Raw genomic sequence first — 14,303 nt, 5'->3', positions numbered from 1 at the left:
AATCAACAATTACAATAAGTGACTAGAATTAAAAGAGGGAGGAAGAGAGGTCCGCCTAGGGAACTGAGCCCATCCACGGTTCCCGCGCCCATGGGTACCGGGTCTCCATAACACTGTATTCTAACACTCCCCCTCAAGCTTGGCATACATGTCAAACATGCCAAGCTTGCTAACATTCGTTTCAAATTGAGATGTACATAAGGCCTTAGTTAGAACATCTGCAATTTGATCTTTATAAGGAAGGATCAACTCCTTTGAATCTATGCGCTCCCGTATGAAGTGGCGATCTATGTCCACATGTTTGGTTTTGTCATGCAGGACGGGATTATTTGCCAGGTTAATAGCAGACTTATTGTCACAATACATTTTCATCTTCTCTTCAATTTCAATTCCAATATCTGCTAGAAGAATCTTTAGCCATAACATCTCTGTAACCCTCATAGCAACAGCCCTGTATTCAGCCTCAGCACTGGATCTAGAACAAACCTCTTGCCTTTTACTCCTCCATACCACCAGGTTTTCCCCTAGAAAGATGCAGTACCCTGTGGTAGGCCTTCTGGTATCCGTGAAACCAGCCCAATCGGCATCAGAGTATCCTTCAATATCAAGTTTGTCTTGCCGAGTATACAGTAACCCTTTACCTGGGTTATTCTTCAGGTACCCCAACACTCTTTCTGCACTCTTCCAGTGGCAATCAATAGGAGCATGCATAAACTGACTCAACACATTTACAACATAAGTAATATCAGGGTGAGTAAGAGTCAGATAAATAAGCTTACCAACAAGCCTCTGATACCGTCCTTTTCCTTCCTCATCCAGGATGTTACCAGTTTTGATACTTATCTTTGTACCTGACTCCATTGGAGTTAGAAAGGGCCTGCATCCCAGTTTACCTGTCTCTTTCAGGAGGTCTAGAGTGTACTTCCTTTGGCTCATAACAAGCCCTGTCTCTGATCGTGCAATTTCTATTCCCAGAAAGTACCTTAATTTTCCCAGATCTTTAAGGTCAAATTCAGCAGCTAACCTCTCCTTCATCTTCCTTTTCTCTTCTTTATCATCACCTGTGACAATCATATCATCAACATACACAAGAAGAATGCTCACTAGGCCACTTCTCTGCTTAATGAACAGGGTATGATCACCATTTCCTTGTTTGTACCCATTTGTCTTCATTACCACCCTCAGTCTTTCAAACCATGCTCTGGGGGATTGCTTCAGGTCGTACAGGGCCTTCTTGAGATGACAACATTTTCCACTTTGAGCATATCCAGGAGGCATGCTCATATAGACCTCCTCCTCTAGATGGCCGTTCAAGAAGGCATTCTTGACATCAAGCTGGTCCATGCCCCACTTCTTTTGCACTGCAAGTGCCAAAATGACCCTCACAGTCTTCAGTTTTGCAACAGGAGCAATGGTTTCAAGATAGTCAATTTCGTATTTTTGGCTGAACCCCTTTGCAACTAGGCGAGCTTTATATCGTTCCACAGTGCCATCAGGTTTATACTTCACACTGAACACCCACTTGGAACCAACTAAGTGAGTCCCCTTGGGAATATCGACCACTTCCCACGTGTTATTCTTTGTCAAGGCATCCATCTCCTCTGTCATAGCCTGTAGCCATTTAGGATCCTCTCTAGCACCTTCCACACACCTGGGAATCACAGACATAGACAGAGTGGTAATAAAGCATTTGTAGACTTTACTGAGTTTTGAATATGAGTCAAATCTCTGAATAGGGTGAGAAGTACATGACCTGGTCCCCTTGCGCAGGGCTATGGAAAGCTCTTCATTCATTGGACTTGGTTCATTCGGGGAACTCACAGGATTGAGATTGGTTACATCAACAGTCTCAACCACATCTTTCTCCTTTCTAGTGTAAACCTGCCCAAACAAATGATCACGGGATGTGGGCTGATCAACCACAGGGCCCCCTTCCACATGACTCTTTATTATCTCTGACTGTATCTTCCACACTGTGACTAAGGTCGTAGTCCAAGAAGTCCGTAAACTAAATAAGCTGATTTGGAGAATACTCTTCCACACTGTCCCCTATACACTCCCCCTGAAGAGGATTCACAGGAAAATACGCCTCATGTTCATGAAAGGTAACATCCCGAGAGACATAGATTTTGGAGGTAGTAGGGTCAATACGTTTATATCCCTTTTTAGTGGAAGAATACCCCAAGAAGACAGCTTTGACAGACCGAGGGTCAAGTTTCTTGATGGTGGGACTATGGTTATGAACAAAGCAAACACACCCGAACACCCGAGGAGTAAGAGGCCAGGGGTTATGAGTGGGACTGAGCACAGAGTAAGAAGTACGGCCATTCAACACACGAGTCGGCATACGGTTGATGAGGTGGGCACTAGTGAGGAGAGCATCGCCCCAATAGCGCTTAGGAATGTGCCTGTGGAACATAATAGCTCGGGTGACATCTAATAAATGGCGATTTTTACGTTCCGCCACACCATTTTGAGGAGAAGTATAACTACAGGACGTCTCATGAACAATACCCTTGCCCCGCAGGAAGTCATCAAGGGATTGTGAGACATACTCCCTGGCATTATCAGTACGGAAGTCTGAACAGAGGTCTGAAATTGATTCTCGGCAAAGACAACAAAATTTTTGACAACGACAGGAACCTCACTGCGTTCTTTCAACAAGTACACGAACGTACAACGGGAGTAGTCATCAATCAGAGTCATAAAGTAATGGAAACCATGACAAGTGGGTACTTCCGAAGGACCCCAAACATCAGAGTGAACCAAGGCAAAAGGACGAGTGGTTTTATTGATAGAAATAGGGTACAAAGCCCTAACATGCTTAGCAAGCTGACACACTTCACATGTGAAGGAGTCCATGGAAACAGAAGTAAACAACCTAGGAAACAACTTCTTAATCAACTGGAATGGGAGATGTCCAAGGCGCTCGTGCCATCTCATAATGCTAGACCTGTCCTCCACGCCCGTCAACTGTCTGCTAGTGGCTGAAATGAGAGCAGAGGCAACCTGTACGGGCAGTCTGTAGAGGCCATCAATAACCGAACCAATCCCAATCTTCTTTCCCGTCACCAAGTCCTGCAGGGTACAATGATCAGCAGAGAAAATTAGATTACAATTGAGCTCTTTGGTGATACTACTGACAGATAACAAATTCACAGGAATATTGGGAACATGAAGAGCATTATGCAGAAGATATTTATTTAATAAGGACAAACTCCCTTTTCCAGCCACAGAGATCGAGGACCCATCAGCCATAGATACTCGTTGCTGCCCTGAAGACAATTTGTACTCTTGAAACATCTTAGGGTTCCCTGTCATATGATGAGTAGCTCCACTGTCCACTACCCAATCACCAAGTAAGGAATTACCTTGATCACTTGTGGCAACAAGAGCTTGGGCTAACTGAGCTCCCTCATACGTGGAGGCTTCCTCCTTAGTAGTAGATAATCGGCTGATGTAAGCTTGTAATTCCTTGATTTGGTCAAGGAAAGCTTCAGTTTTTCAACACCGGGAGAGCTAGTATCAGGCACAGGAGGACCCCGCCTACCAGAGGGAGGACGACCACGGGTGAGCCTCTTCTCAAGATGAAGATCCCAACAAAAATCAACAGAGTGTCCCAACTTGTTACAATGACTGCATCGCTGAATAGTACGCTGCCCAGTCCCTGGAGCACGGCTAACAAAAGCAGAGGGTGAACTACCATGATTAGAGTCAATATGCATCACTTGACGACGTTGTTCCTCAGATTCCACCCGGGTATACACCTCCTCAATTCCAGGGGTCTCATCACAATTAAGAATTTGACTCCTAATGGATTCAAACTCATCACGCAGACCTCCCAGAAAGATAAAAGTGTGGTCCATCCATTCTTTCTGCCAGTACAGTTCATGATCAGAACCACGATTCCAGTCATCATTCACATGATAATCCAGTTCCTTCCATTTAGTCTTCAGGGCTGCATAGAAAGATGCCACAGACAAGTCACCCTGTTTAAGAGAATAGATGTTGCGTTTAATCTGGTATGTACACAGGACTCTCTTTTTACGGCCATACATCCTCGCAAGCACAGTCCACATGTCATATGAGGTCAACTTTCGCAAAATAAGGGGCTGAATATCAGCAGAAACAGAACTAATAATCCAAACCTTAACTTGACTATCTTCCAACGCCCAAGTCGCCTATCCAGGATCAGTTTTACTAGGCGCAGGTTTCTCCCCAGTGATATAGGGCAGACGACCGTGACTAATGATCCCAATTTCAAGCGCAGCAGACCAAGAGAGATAATTGTCTTTGTTCAGCCGAATAGAGGTGACTTGAACAGGCACATTTTCGCTCTTGGTATTGCTGCCCGTGTCAAAGGTAACATCGGACTTGGAGGTCATCTCTTCAGCCATAACGTCTACAAAAGAAATCCAACAATCAGAGAATACCAGAAAAGCACAGGACGAGGATGGGCAGCGGCAGAACAGAGAGCTGCGTCGGCGGTCCTGGCGACGACGGGGGCGCACGCCAGGCGACGTCGGGCTGCGACGGTGGGCAGGCGACAGCGGGCTGCGTCTGCGAGGATTTAGGGTTCAGACTTAGGGTTCCAAGAAAACCCTAAATCACAAACGAACAAAGAAGCCAAACAACACGATTTTGGCTCTGATACCATGTAGAAACACGCATCGAAAGAAGAGAAAGAAAAGCCACACAGGATTTACGTGGAAAACCTCAGAAAGAGGTGAAAAACCACAGGGAAGCTCTAACCTAGGGGCAAAACCGCAACCCTAGGAGAGAGAAAACTTCATTCACTTAATCAACGATTACAATAAGTGACTAGAATTAAAAGAGGGAGGAAGAGAGGTCCGCCTAGGGAACCGAGCCCATCCTCGGTTCCCGCGCCCATGGGTACCGGGTCCATATCCGGACCCGGTTCCCTATAACATTGTATTCTAACAGGTGTGACCCTAGAACTGAGAAGGAAGGCCAGCGGTTGTTTGGACAGGTCTACTCCAGACGAGGTGCTCGGATAGAGGAGGTGACTTGTGGTGCGAGATCTACTTCCAATCCCAATGCCATTCCTTCTCTGGATGAACCAAGTCCTACCTCGAAGACTCAAGATGAGATTGAAAAGAAAAATGAAGATCTTCCCATTGCCCTGAGAAAGGGTGTCAGGTCATGTACTCAACACCCGATTAGTAATTTTGTATCTTATTCCAGACTTAGCAAGGATTACAAGTGTTTTGTATCTTCTCTTTCTTTGGCTGTGATTCCCAGGTCTGTTGCTGATGCTCAAAGTGATTCCAAGTGGGCTGATGCTATGAAAGAAGAAATGGAAGCCTTGAGAAGAAACATGACATGGGAAGTTGTGAAGATTCCTGAGGCGGCTCACTTGGTTGGATCCAAGTGGGTGTATACTATCAAGTACAAACCAGATGGAAGTGTTGAAAGATACAAAGCTCGTCTTGTGGCCAAGGGGTTTAGCCAAAAATATGGGATTGATTACTTGGAGACCTTTGCTCCCGTTGTAAAAATGAAGACAGTTAAAGTTGTTATGTCCTTAGCTGTGATGGAGTGGAAGATGTACTAACTTGACGTTAAGAATGCATTCCTCAATGGTGATCTCGAAGAAGAAGTGCATATGTGCATGCCTCCAGGATATGAAGAACCAGAGAAATGTTGTAAGCTGAAAAAGGCCTTATATGGTCTCAAGCAATCGCCCAGAGCATGGTTCAAACGACTGAGACGAGTGATGCAACATCATGGGTACAATCAAGGGAATGGAGACCACACTCTATTTGTGAAGAAAAAGGAGGGCCAGGGTCACTCTTTTACTTGTCTATGTGGATGACATGATTGTCACAGGTAATGATGAGGAGGAGATCATCAAGTTGAAAGGGTTACTGGCTATGAAATTTGATCTCAAGGATCTTGGCAAGCTGAAGTATTTTCTTGGTATTGAGATTGCTAGATCTAGTACCGGCCTTGTGTTAAACCAAAGGAAATACACATTAGATCTGTTGGAAGAGACTGGCAAATTGGGGTGTAGACCTGCTTCTACCCCACTTGACACTGGACACAAGTTGAGCCTTAGAGATGGAGAGCTGCTATGTGAAGAAGCTAAGGGAAGATATCAACGTCTGGTTGGGAAGTTGATTTATCTTACCCTCACGAGACCAGATATCACTTTTGCGGTGAATGTATTGAGTCAATTCATGCATGCTCCTACTGATGCACATATGAAGGTTGTGGATAGAGTATTATGGTACTTGAAGAGAAATCCTGGCAAGGGACTCTTGTATGTGAAACAAGAGACTGTAGAGATCGAGGGGTATTCAGATGCAGACTGGGCAGGTTGTGCTGATACCAGACGGTCTACTACAGGGTATTGTATCTACTTGGGAGGAAACCTTGTCGTATGGAGGAGCAAGAGACAGGATGTATGTTCTCGATCTAGTGTAGAGGCAGAATATAGAGCCGCTGCTATGGGAGTGTCAGAGTTACTATGGTTGAAAATATTGCTGACTGATATTGGAATAAAGATTGAAGGACCTATGAAGATGTACTGTGATAACAAGTCTGCAATCAATTTAGCCAACAACCCTGTTCTACACGACAGAACAAAGCATGTTGAGATTGACCGTCACTTCATTCGTGAAAGGATTGATGCTAAGGAATTAATCCTACCTTACATGAAGTGTGAAGACCAAACCGCCGATGTTCTGACGAAGGCTCTATCCTCTACTTCGTTCGAGAGAAATGTATCCAAGTTGGGCATGTTTGATATGTATGCCCAACTTGAGAGGGAGTGTTGAAGTATGTTAGACGGGTCTCGGGACCGGGTCCGGATCCATACCCGATCCATCTTGTAGCCCTTGTTGGGCATTACTTAAGTCGTGTAACCCTAATCCTTATGTGTAATGGAATCTTAAGAGAGAGAGTCTGGTGGCTAGTGGGCAACCAGCTCCTCCTCATCCGTGGTTTTTTTTCCTCTTGTTGAGGGTTTTTCCACGTTACATCGTGTTTCTCGTATTCTCTTTCTCTGTGCTCGTGTTTCTACAACATGGAATTCAGTTCTAGCTTATATTCTTTTTTTGTTTTATCGGCATAATGTGAACTGTCTCTACCTTGCCCTATTGTTCCACTTTGTTCTATTGTGTCATGCTTAAAGCTGTCTGCACTGGTGCTTCTGTTTCATCGTATCAGGATTTTGGTAGATATATGATCCATTTTTCTTTTACTATAATAAAAAAAAGTGGCAGACTTGACAAACCAGTTAATATGCTAGCTCACTTGTTGCTTCATCCGGTGGCAGGGTCGTCAGTGCCTTCTGCTGGAGATAGTGAACATAAGTTGTCTAAAGCTATAAAAGGTGCTCCACTTGAATCACTGTTTGCACAATTTTGCTTGCATTCCCTCTGGTTTGGAATGTGCAATATTCGAGGTATGTGTCAATGGTGCGGTTATATGCTATATGATTTCTTTCCTCCCCTCTCTTTTGAAATAATATATTTTTAGAACAGCAGCGTTCCTATTTTTGAGTAGAACTTTCAACACATCCTGCGGAAAAGTTTTCTGCTGTTCATTTACTTGAATAGGAGTTCAATCTCATGCTATGTGCCTAATTTTCTAAAGCAGCTTTTTGTTTTTTTGTTGCATCAACAGCAATATCTGTTCTCTGGATAGAATTTGTTCGAGAAGTGCGTTGGTGCTGGGAAGAATCACAACCATTACCAAGAATGGTTAATAATGGTGTCATTGATCTTTCTTCATGCCTAATACATCAAAAGTTGCAGATGGTATTTACTGCCCATGTCTCTTGTTATCAGAGTTTCTTATCAACAAATTGGTATTATCATATACTATATACTGGTTGCTTGCAATTAGAATCCATTTGTGAACTTGGGTGACAATAATATTCACCCTATGTCTTAATTTTCAGTGGAGGGTATGTGGTAGAAGTAGATCTTTCTTTGCCATGTCATTTCTCTTAGTTAATTCTACTAGGCGATCTTGTTTTTAGTATATGACCCTGTGCGCAAGAAATGCTTTCCTTGCTCACAGCTGTAAACATTTGAAGGAATTGCCAATACTAATTTCTACCTTACATGCATAAGCTGAAACTTCATGTCTGTTTCATATGTACCCGTTTAATTATTGCCTGTGTTTATGGTAAAAGGCAGTAGGTTTCACTAAATGTTCTGTAGTCGCGTGAATGCTTTTAGCAGGATTTGCTCAGTGAAATGATAGTCATCAATGGGGAAAATTGAGCATAAAAACAACACTCAGAAATGTAGGTTCTTACTCCTCAAGGGACACTCATTAAACAATAAATGTGTTTCAAGCTTAAATAGAAACTTGCTTCTGATTGCATTCACTATGTACTATATGAAGGAGATATTCACTTAAATCTTCTAACTGCAAGAACAGAATGAGATAGCATAAGAAAGAGGTGCTGGAAGATCACAATTGGCAATGTGGGATATGCCTTAATTTCATTCACTTCATATTAAAACCTTTGGTACAAAACACAGGACAGCAATACCTTCCAATATAAAACAGAAGTTACAAGAATATGCAACAAACCTTACATATTAGAATAGAACAGGTTCTATCAGCTCTGTGTTCAAGACCCATAGCTTCTCTTAGGTCTTGTGTGGTTATATCAACTTGAACTTGTAGTAGTCTTAGAGATTTTCTTTCTTTTACTTGCCATACTACAATAAAAGTAATGAAAACAAGAAAATATAATAAATAGGAAAATTCAATAAAAGAGGAACATGGATGTGCACAACTTAAACAGAAGTTGAATTTACTTAACTACAACTTCAACAGGAATCCTGAAAAAAAAAACAAGAATGCGACATTTGGATAGAAGCATACAACTTACTAATGTTAACACTTGATAGCTATATGCACAAGTGATGTACAAAATGCTAAACTTGTTGGAATTATATTTCTTCTATTGATAACAAGATGAAGATAAAATTCAGTAAGGCATGGATATCTTTCTCAAGGCTGCAACTTCCTTTTGATCTATGATAAGATTAGAAAGAATAATCTTTGATTAACCTCGAAATCTCCCCTAACTCCTCTTTATATAGACTAGAGGAGAGAGAGAAGTTACAAGAGAAACATCTAAAGGAAAAGTTATTACAGAAGTACCCTCTTAAACCTAAAACTGAATATAAACACATCTTAACACTCCCCCTCAAGTTGGAGCGTATATGTCAAATAGGCTCAACTTGGAACAGCAGCTTTGGAATGGTCCCCTTGCAAGAGCCTTAGTAAAGATATCAGCCGTTTGCCCTGTAGTTGAAATGTGTGAGGTACTTACAAACCCCTTTTGAATCATGTCTCTAGTATAGTGACAATCTACTTCAACATGCTTGGTTCTTTCATGAAAAGCCGGATTATTAGCAATAAACAGTGCAGCTTTGTTATCACATAACAGTTGCATAGGAAGAGGCACTTCGACAATAAGATCCAACATCAGGGATCTAACCCACATAACTTCAGCAGTACCCTGAGCCATAGCTCTATACTCAGATTCTGCACTGGATCTGGCAACCATAGTTTGCTTCTTACTCTTCCATGTAACCAAGTTGGATCCAATAAACACACAAAATCCAGTAGTGGATTTTCTGTCCGAGGGGCATCCTGCATAGTCGGCATCAACATACACAGATATAGTGAGTGAGGTACCATTCTGAAAGAAGAGTCCCGTTCCTGGTGAATTCTTTAGATACCTAAGAATCATCATAGCAGCATCCCAATGAACTTTCTTGGGCTTATCCATAAATTGACTCACTCTGCTAACAGCATAGGCAATGTCAGGTCGAGTAACAGTGATGTATAGGAGCTTCCCAACAATCCCTCTATACTGTCTCGCATCAACATCTTCAGTATCATCATCATACAAGCGGGTATTGATATCCATAGGCGTGGATGCAGGCCGACACCCCAGCATCCCTGTCTCTTGCAAAACATCAGTAACGTATTTCCTCTGGCACATGATAAGGCCCTTTTGATTTCTGGCAAACTCAATACCAAGGAAATAACGTAGTTCACCAAGGTCCTTGGTGACAAAGTGTTGTCCAAGGACATCCTTGATGTTGGAAATCCCCTGATCATCATCCCCTGTAACAATGATATCATCAACATAGACAAGAACTATCACCGTACCTGTAGAAGTCTTCTTGACAAAGAGGGAATGGTCAGCCGAAGAACGTCTGAAGCCCTCATTCTCAATATTCTCTGACAATTTCTGAAACCAAGCTCGAGGACTCTGTTTCAGACCATAAATCGCCTTTCTCAATCTGCACACTTTCTGACACTCCCCCTCAGCAACAAACCCTGGTGGTTGCTGCATATACACTTCTTCATGTAAGTCACCATAGAGAAAGGCATTTTTGACATCAAGCTGTGAGAGGGACCAATTCTTGCTGACAGCCACAGCAAGGAGAATCCGTAAAGAAGCATGTCGTGCCACAGGAGAGAAGGTATCATAATAATCAACCCCATAAGTTTGGGTATAGCCTTTTGTAACCAGACGAGCCTTATATCTGTCAATACTGCCATCTGCTCTGTATTTGATAGTAAAGACCCATCTGCAACCAACAATGGCTGCATCAGCTGAAGGAGTAACAAGTGTCCAGGTGCCTCTAGACTGAAGAGCATCCATCTCTTCTTGCATAGCTGCTGCCCATTTGGGATCAGAGAGAGCATCCATGGGATTCTGTGGAAGAGCAATAGCCGACAGCCCCTTGACAAACTGTCGGTACATAGGGGTGAGTCTATCCATGGATAAATGACCAGAGATAGGATGCAAAGTGCAACTGCGTTTGCCTTTCCTTTGAGCAATGGGCATATCAAGTTCATTAGGAGCAGGAACATGCTCGTGACATACTCCTATGTCATCATTACATAAAACATTGTCAGTTGAGTTTGTGTCAGGAATTACCTTGGGCGTGCTGGGTGAAGGCACAGGTGCACATTGAACAGGCGCAGCAGGCTTAGTACGACGTTGGTAGACAGCCCCAAAACGTGGATCAACTGGGTTTGGACAACTCATGAGAGGTAGAGGAAATTGGACTTCATCATTTAATTCAGGCGCCCTTAATTGAGTTCCATTTGGGGAGAAGAAAGAGGTTGATTCAAAAAATGTAACATCAGCACTCACATAATACCGACGAGTAGAAGGATCATAACATCGATATCCCTTTTGAGTGCGGGAATAACCAACAAAGATCGTTTTGATGGCCCGAGGAGACAACTTATCTCGCCCAGGACCAAGCAACTGAACAAAGGCAACACATCCAAAAACACGAGGTGGAACAGAAAACAAGTCTCTGTCAGGAAAGAGTACAGAGATAGGAATAAGGTCTCCCAACACAGATGACGACATACGATTAATAAGATAGCAGGCTGTGAGAACAGCATCGCCCCAGTAAGAATGGGGAACATGGCTATGTATGATAATGGTTCTGGCAACATCAAGAATATGACGGTGTTTCCGTTCAGCAACCCCATTTTGTTGGGAGGTATAGGCACAAGAAGTTTGGTGGATGATACCCTTATCCCTGAAAAATTGTTCCAAAGAGGAAGCACAGAACTCAAGAGCATTGTCAGAGCGCACAATTTTGACACAAGTATCAAACTGAGTCAGAATTTCATTGATAAAATTTTTGATTACATGACCCACTTCAGATTTATGCTTCATAAGAAAAACCCAACTAACACGACTATAGTCATCGACAGCAACAAGATAATATCGATGACCTTGAAGAGCAGGTGTACGACTCGGACCCCAAACATCAAAATGAAGTAACTCAAACACATAATGGCTACTTCGACTGGGCCGCGGAGGAAAGGATGACCGATGGTGTTTGCCCAACTGACAAGACTCGCATTGAAAGGAAGACTTAGGAGACAGCTGAGGAAGAACATGCAGCAGTTTCTGAAACGGTAGATGTCCAAAACGTAAATGCCAAGTATAAGCCGAGGATGAGGACGACCCTGCAGAGGTAGACCCAGCAAAGGGAAAGGGATGCACTAGCCTGTAAAGACCTCCCTGTTCACGGCCACTGCCAATCACCCTGCCCGTCAGTATATCCTGAAACACAAGAGAAGAGGAGTCAAATATCGCACGACAGTTTAAATCTCTGGTAATCTGACTGATAGATAGTAGGCTATGTGGGAATTCTGGTGCATGAAGAACATGTTGCAATGGTAATGATGAAGTAAGTTGGACCTCTCCAAGTCCAACAACGGGAGAATATTTGCCATCTGCTAGAATAACCGAGCGACCAGGTGGAGTAGGGACATAAGAAGTAAACTGTGCCTTGTCTCCACAGAGATGTGTCGATGCACCCGAATCAATGAGCCAATCTGTAGTGTCAGAATACATACCAGATGAAGATGCACTGGCAGCAGTAGTGATAGTAGAGGTGGTCGGATCAGGAGCTTGTTGAGGTCTATCTCCAATCAAGTGTCTCAACTGAGAGATAATATCATCTGCACGTAACTCACTGGAGGAAACAGGATGCTGAGTCTTAGGCTGCTCTGGAGAATCAGTAAAAACAGTCTGATTGGCAACAGCTGGACGACCATGTTTCTGCCAACACTTATCCACAGTGTGACCAATGCGATGACAAAACTGACATACTGGGCGCGAAGGGGTATTGCCACGGCCACGGTATCCTCGTCCTCTGGCAAAGAGGGACCCACCTCTGCCACGAGTAGCAAGCATAGCAGAAGTGGTATCAAGAACAGTCGATGAAGGGATTGGAATTCTGCTTAGCCTACTATAAGCTTCATCAATAGGAGGAATCGAGGGACTAGTGAGCATCTGATTCTTTGCTGATTCATAAACAGAGTCTAATCCAGACAGAAATACTCCGACCATAAGCATATCTCTGTATGCCTTCTGTTGTTCACACTTACATGCAGGAAAGTAGCTGTTTAGTCTCTCAAACATGGACTTGAGACTAGAATAATAAGTATGTAGAGGGCGACCATCTTGGCGCATCTGATGAATATCATGATGAAGCTGCATAATTCTTGTTTCATTCCTTGCTTGTGAATAGGTGGCTGCAAGGGAATCCCACATATCCTTTGCACTTTCCTTATGCAGGACTTCATTGGCAATGTCTCGAGTAAGAGTACCAACAATCCATACCATAACCAACGAATTATCTTTAAACCAAGTAGTATATTTTCCTACCTTCTGTACGGGCTCGGGCTCCAATATAAGATGTTCCTTCTCATGAGCGATCAAGGTTCTTTTTACTTGCATGGCCCACATCTCGTAATTACCCCCATCCATTTTGGTGATAAAGCTGGAAAATGGGGAACTCTTCATCTCTCCCGACGACACAAAGGAAGAGGTATTAGCGCCGCTGCTAATTTCAGACATCGCTCAACACAATGGAGGAAAACGAGCCACGGAATAGGAAGTGCAGGCAAAAAGAAGACAATCACATATCGAAAGACAACATGCTGATCATGAAGCAGTTAACACAGGCAGCAATCCATAAGTCTGATCGGCTGGAAGAGGCAACAACAGAACTGAACGAAAACAGAGTACCAGAGGCGACAGCGAAGACGCTGAGAGGAAAATCAGCGTGCAGAGCAGCGGCGGAGCAGAGGAGAGTGGTGGAGACAGCAGAGGCGATGCAGCGGCAGCGGAGAAGCAACAGCGACGGACGGCGGCGGCGGGCGGAGGTGACAGCCACGGCGGGCAGCGGCGAAGATGACTGCAACAGCTGACGGAGGCGTCGGGCGGAGAAGACAGCAACGGGCGGAGGCGTCGGGTGGAGAGGTCAGCGACGGGCGGAGATGGGTGGACACGAGCGGGTGGAGGAAGCGCAGCGATGGGCGCGGTGAGGCGGCGGGCGGCGCCGCTCAATCGGCGCGCCAAGGAGGAGGAGACGGCTGCTGCTCTGATACCATGATAAGATTAGAAAGAATAATCTTTGATTAACCTCGAAATCTGCCCTAACTCCTCTTTATATAGACTAGAGGAGAGAGAGAAGTTACAAGAGAAACATCTAAAGGAAAAGTTATTACAGAAGTACCCTCTTAAACCTAAAACTGAATATAAACACATCTTAACAATCTATACAAGAATGTATCTCTCTAAACAAGAATTTGATGTATCCCATTTGCTAACAAGTAGCATCCTACAGACCAAGCTAGCTTTTGCACGATAGACATTGAAATTTACTTGTAGTAGATTGTAGTTTCTTTCAAATATCCTCCTAAGTGGCATTGGATTGCATACCAATATATTTATAAATTTCAGCAGCTTTCCCTGT

At 43.6% G+C, this 14,303-nt stretch overlaps 1 protein-coding gene across 1 annotated transcript in view; it reads left to right on the top strand.

Annotated features, from left to right (window-relative positions):
- Positions 1-14,303, top strand: part of LOC116254766 (uncharacterized) — a 57,207-nt gene that overhangs the window by 19,829 nt on the left and 23,075 nt on the right. Inside the window, exons 12-13 of the mRNA XM_031630334.2 lie at positions 7,301-7,429; positions 7,651-7,784. Coding sequence (XP_031486194.1) covers positions 7,301-7,429; positions 7,651-7,784 — 263 coding nt within the window. The remainder of the gene's footprint in view (positions 1-7,300; positions 7,430-7,650; positions 7,785-14,303) is intronic.

This window comes from Nymphaea colorata, chromosome 5, assembly GCF_008831285.2.
Source record: "Nymphaea colorata isolate Beijing-Zhang1983 chromosome 5, ASM883128v2, whole genome shotgun sequence".
NCBI lineage: Eukaryota > Viridiplantae > Streptophyta > Magnoliopsida > Nymphaeales > Nymphaeaceae > Nymphaea > Nymphaea colorata.
The sequence above is the reverse complement of the archived record's forward strand: the minus strand, read 5'-3'. Positions and strand labels throughout refer to the sequence as shown.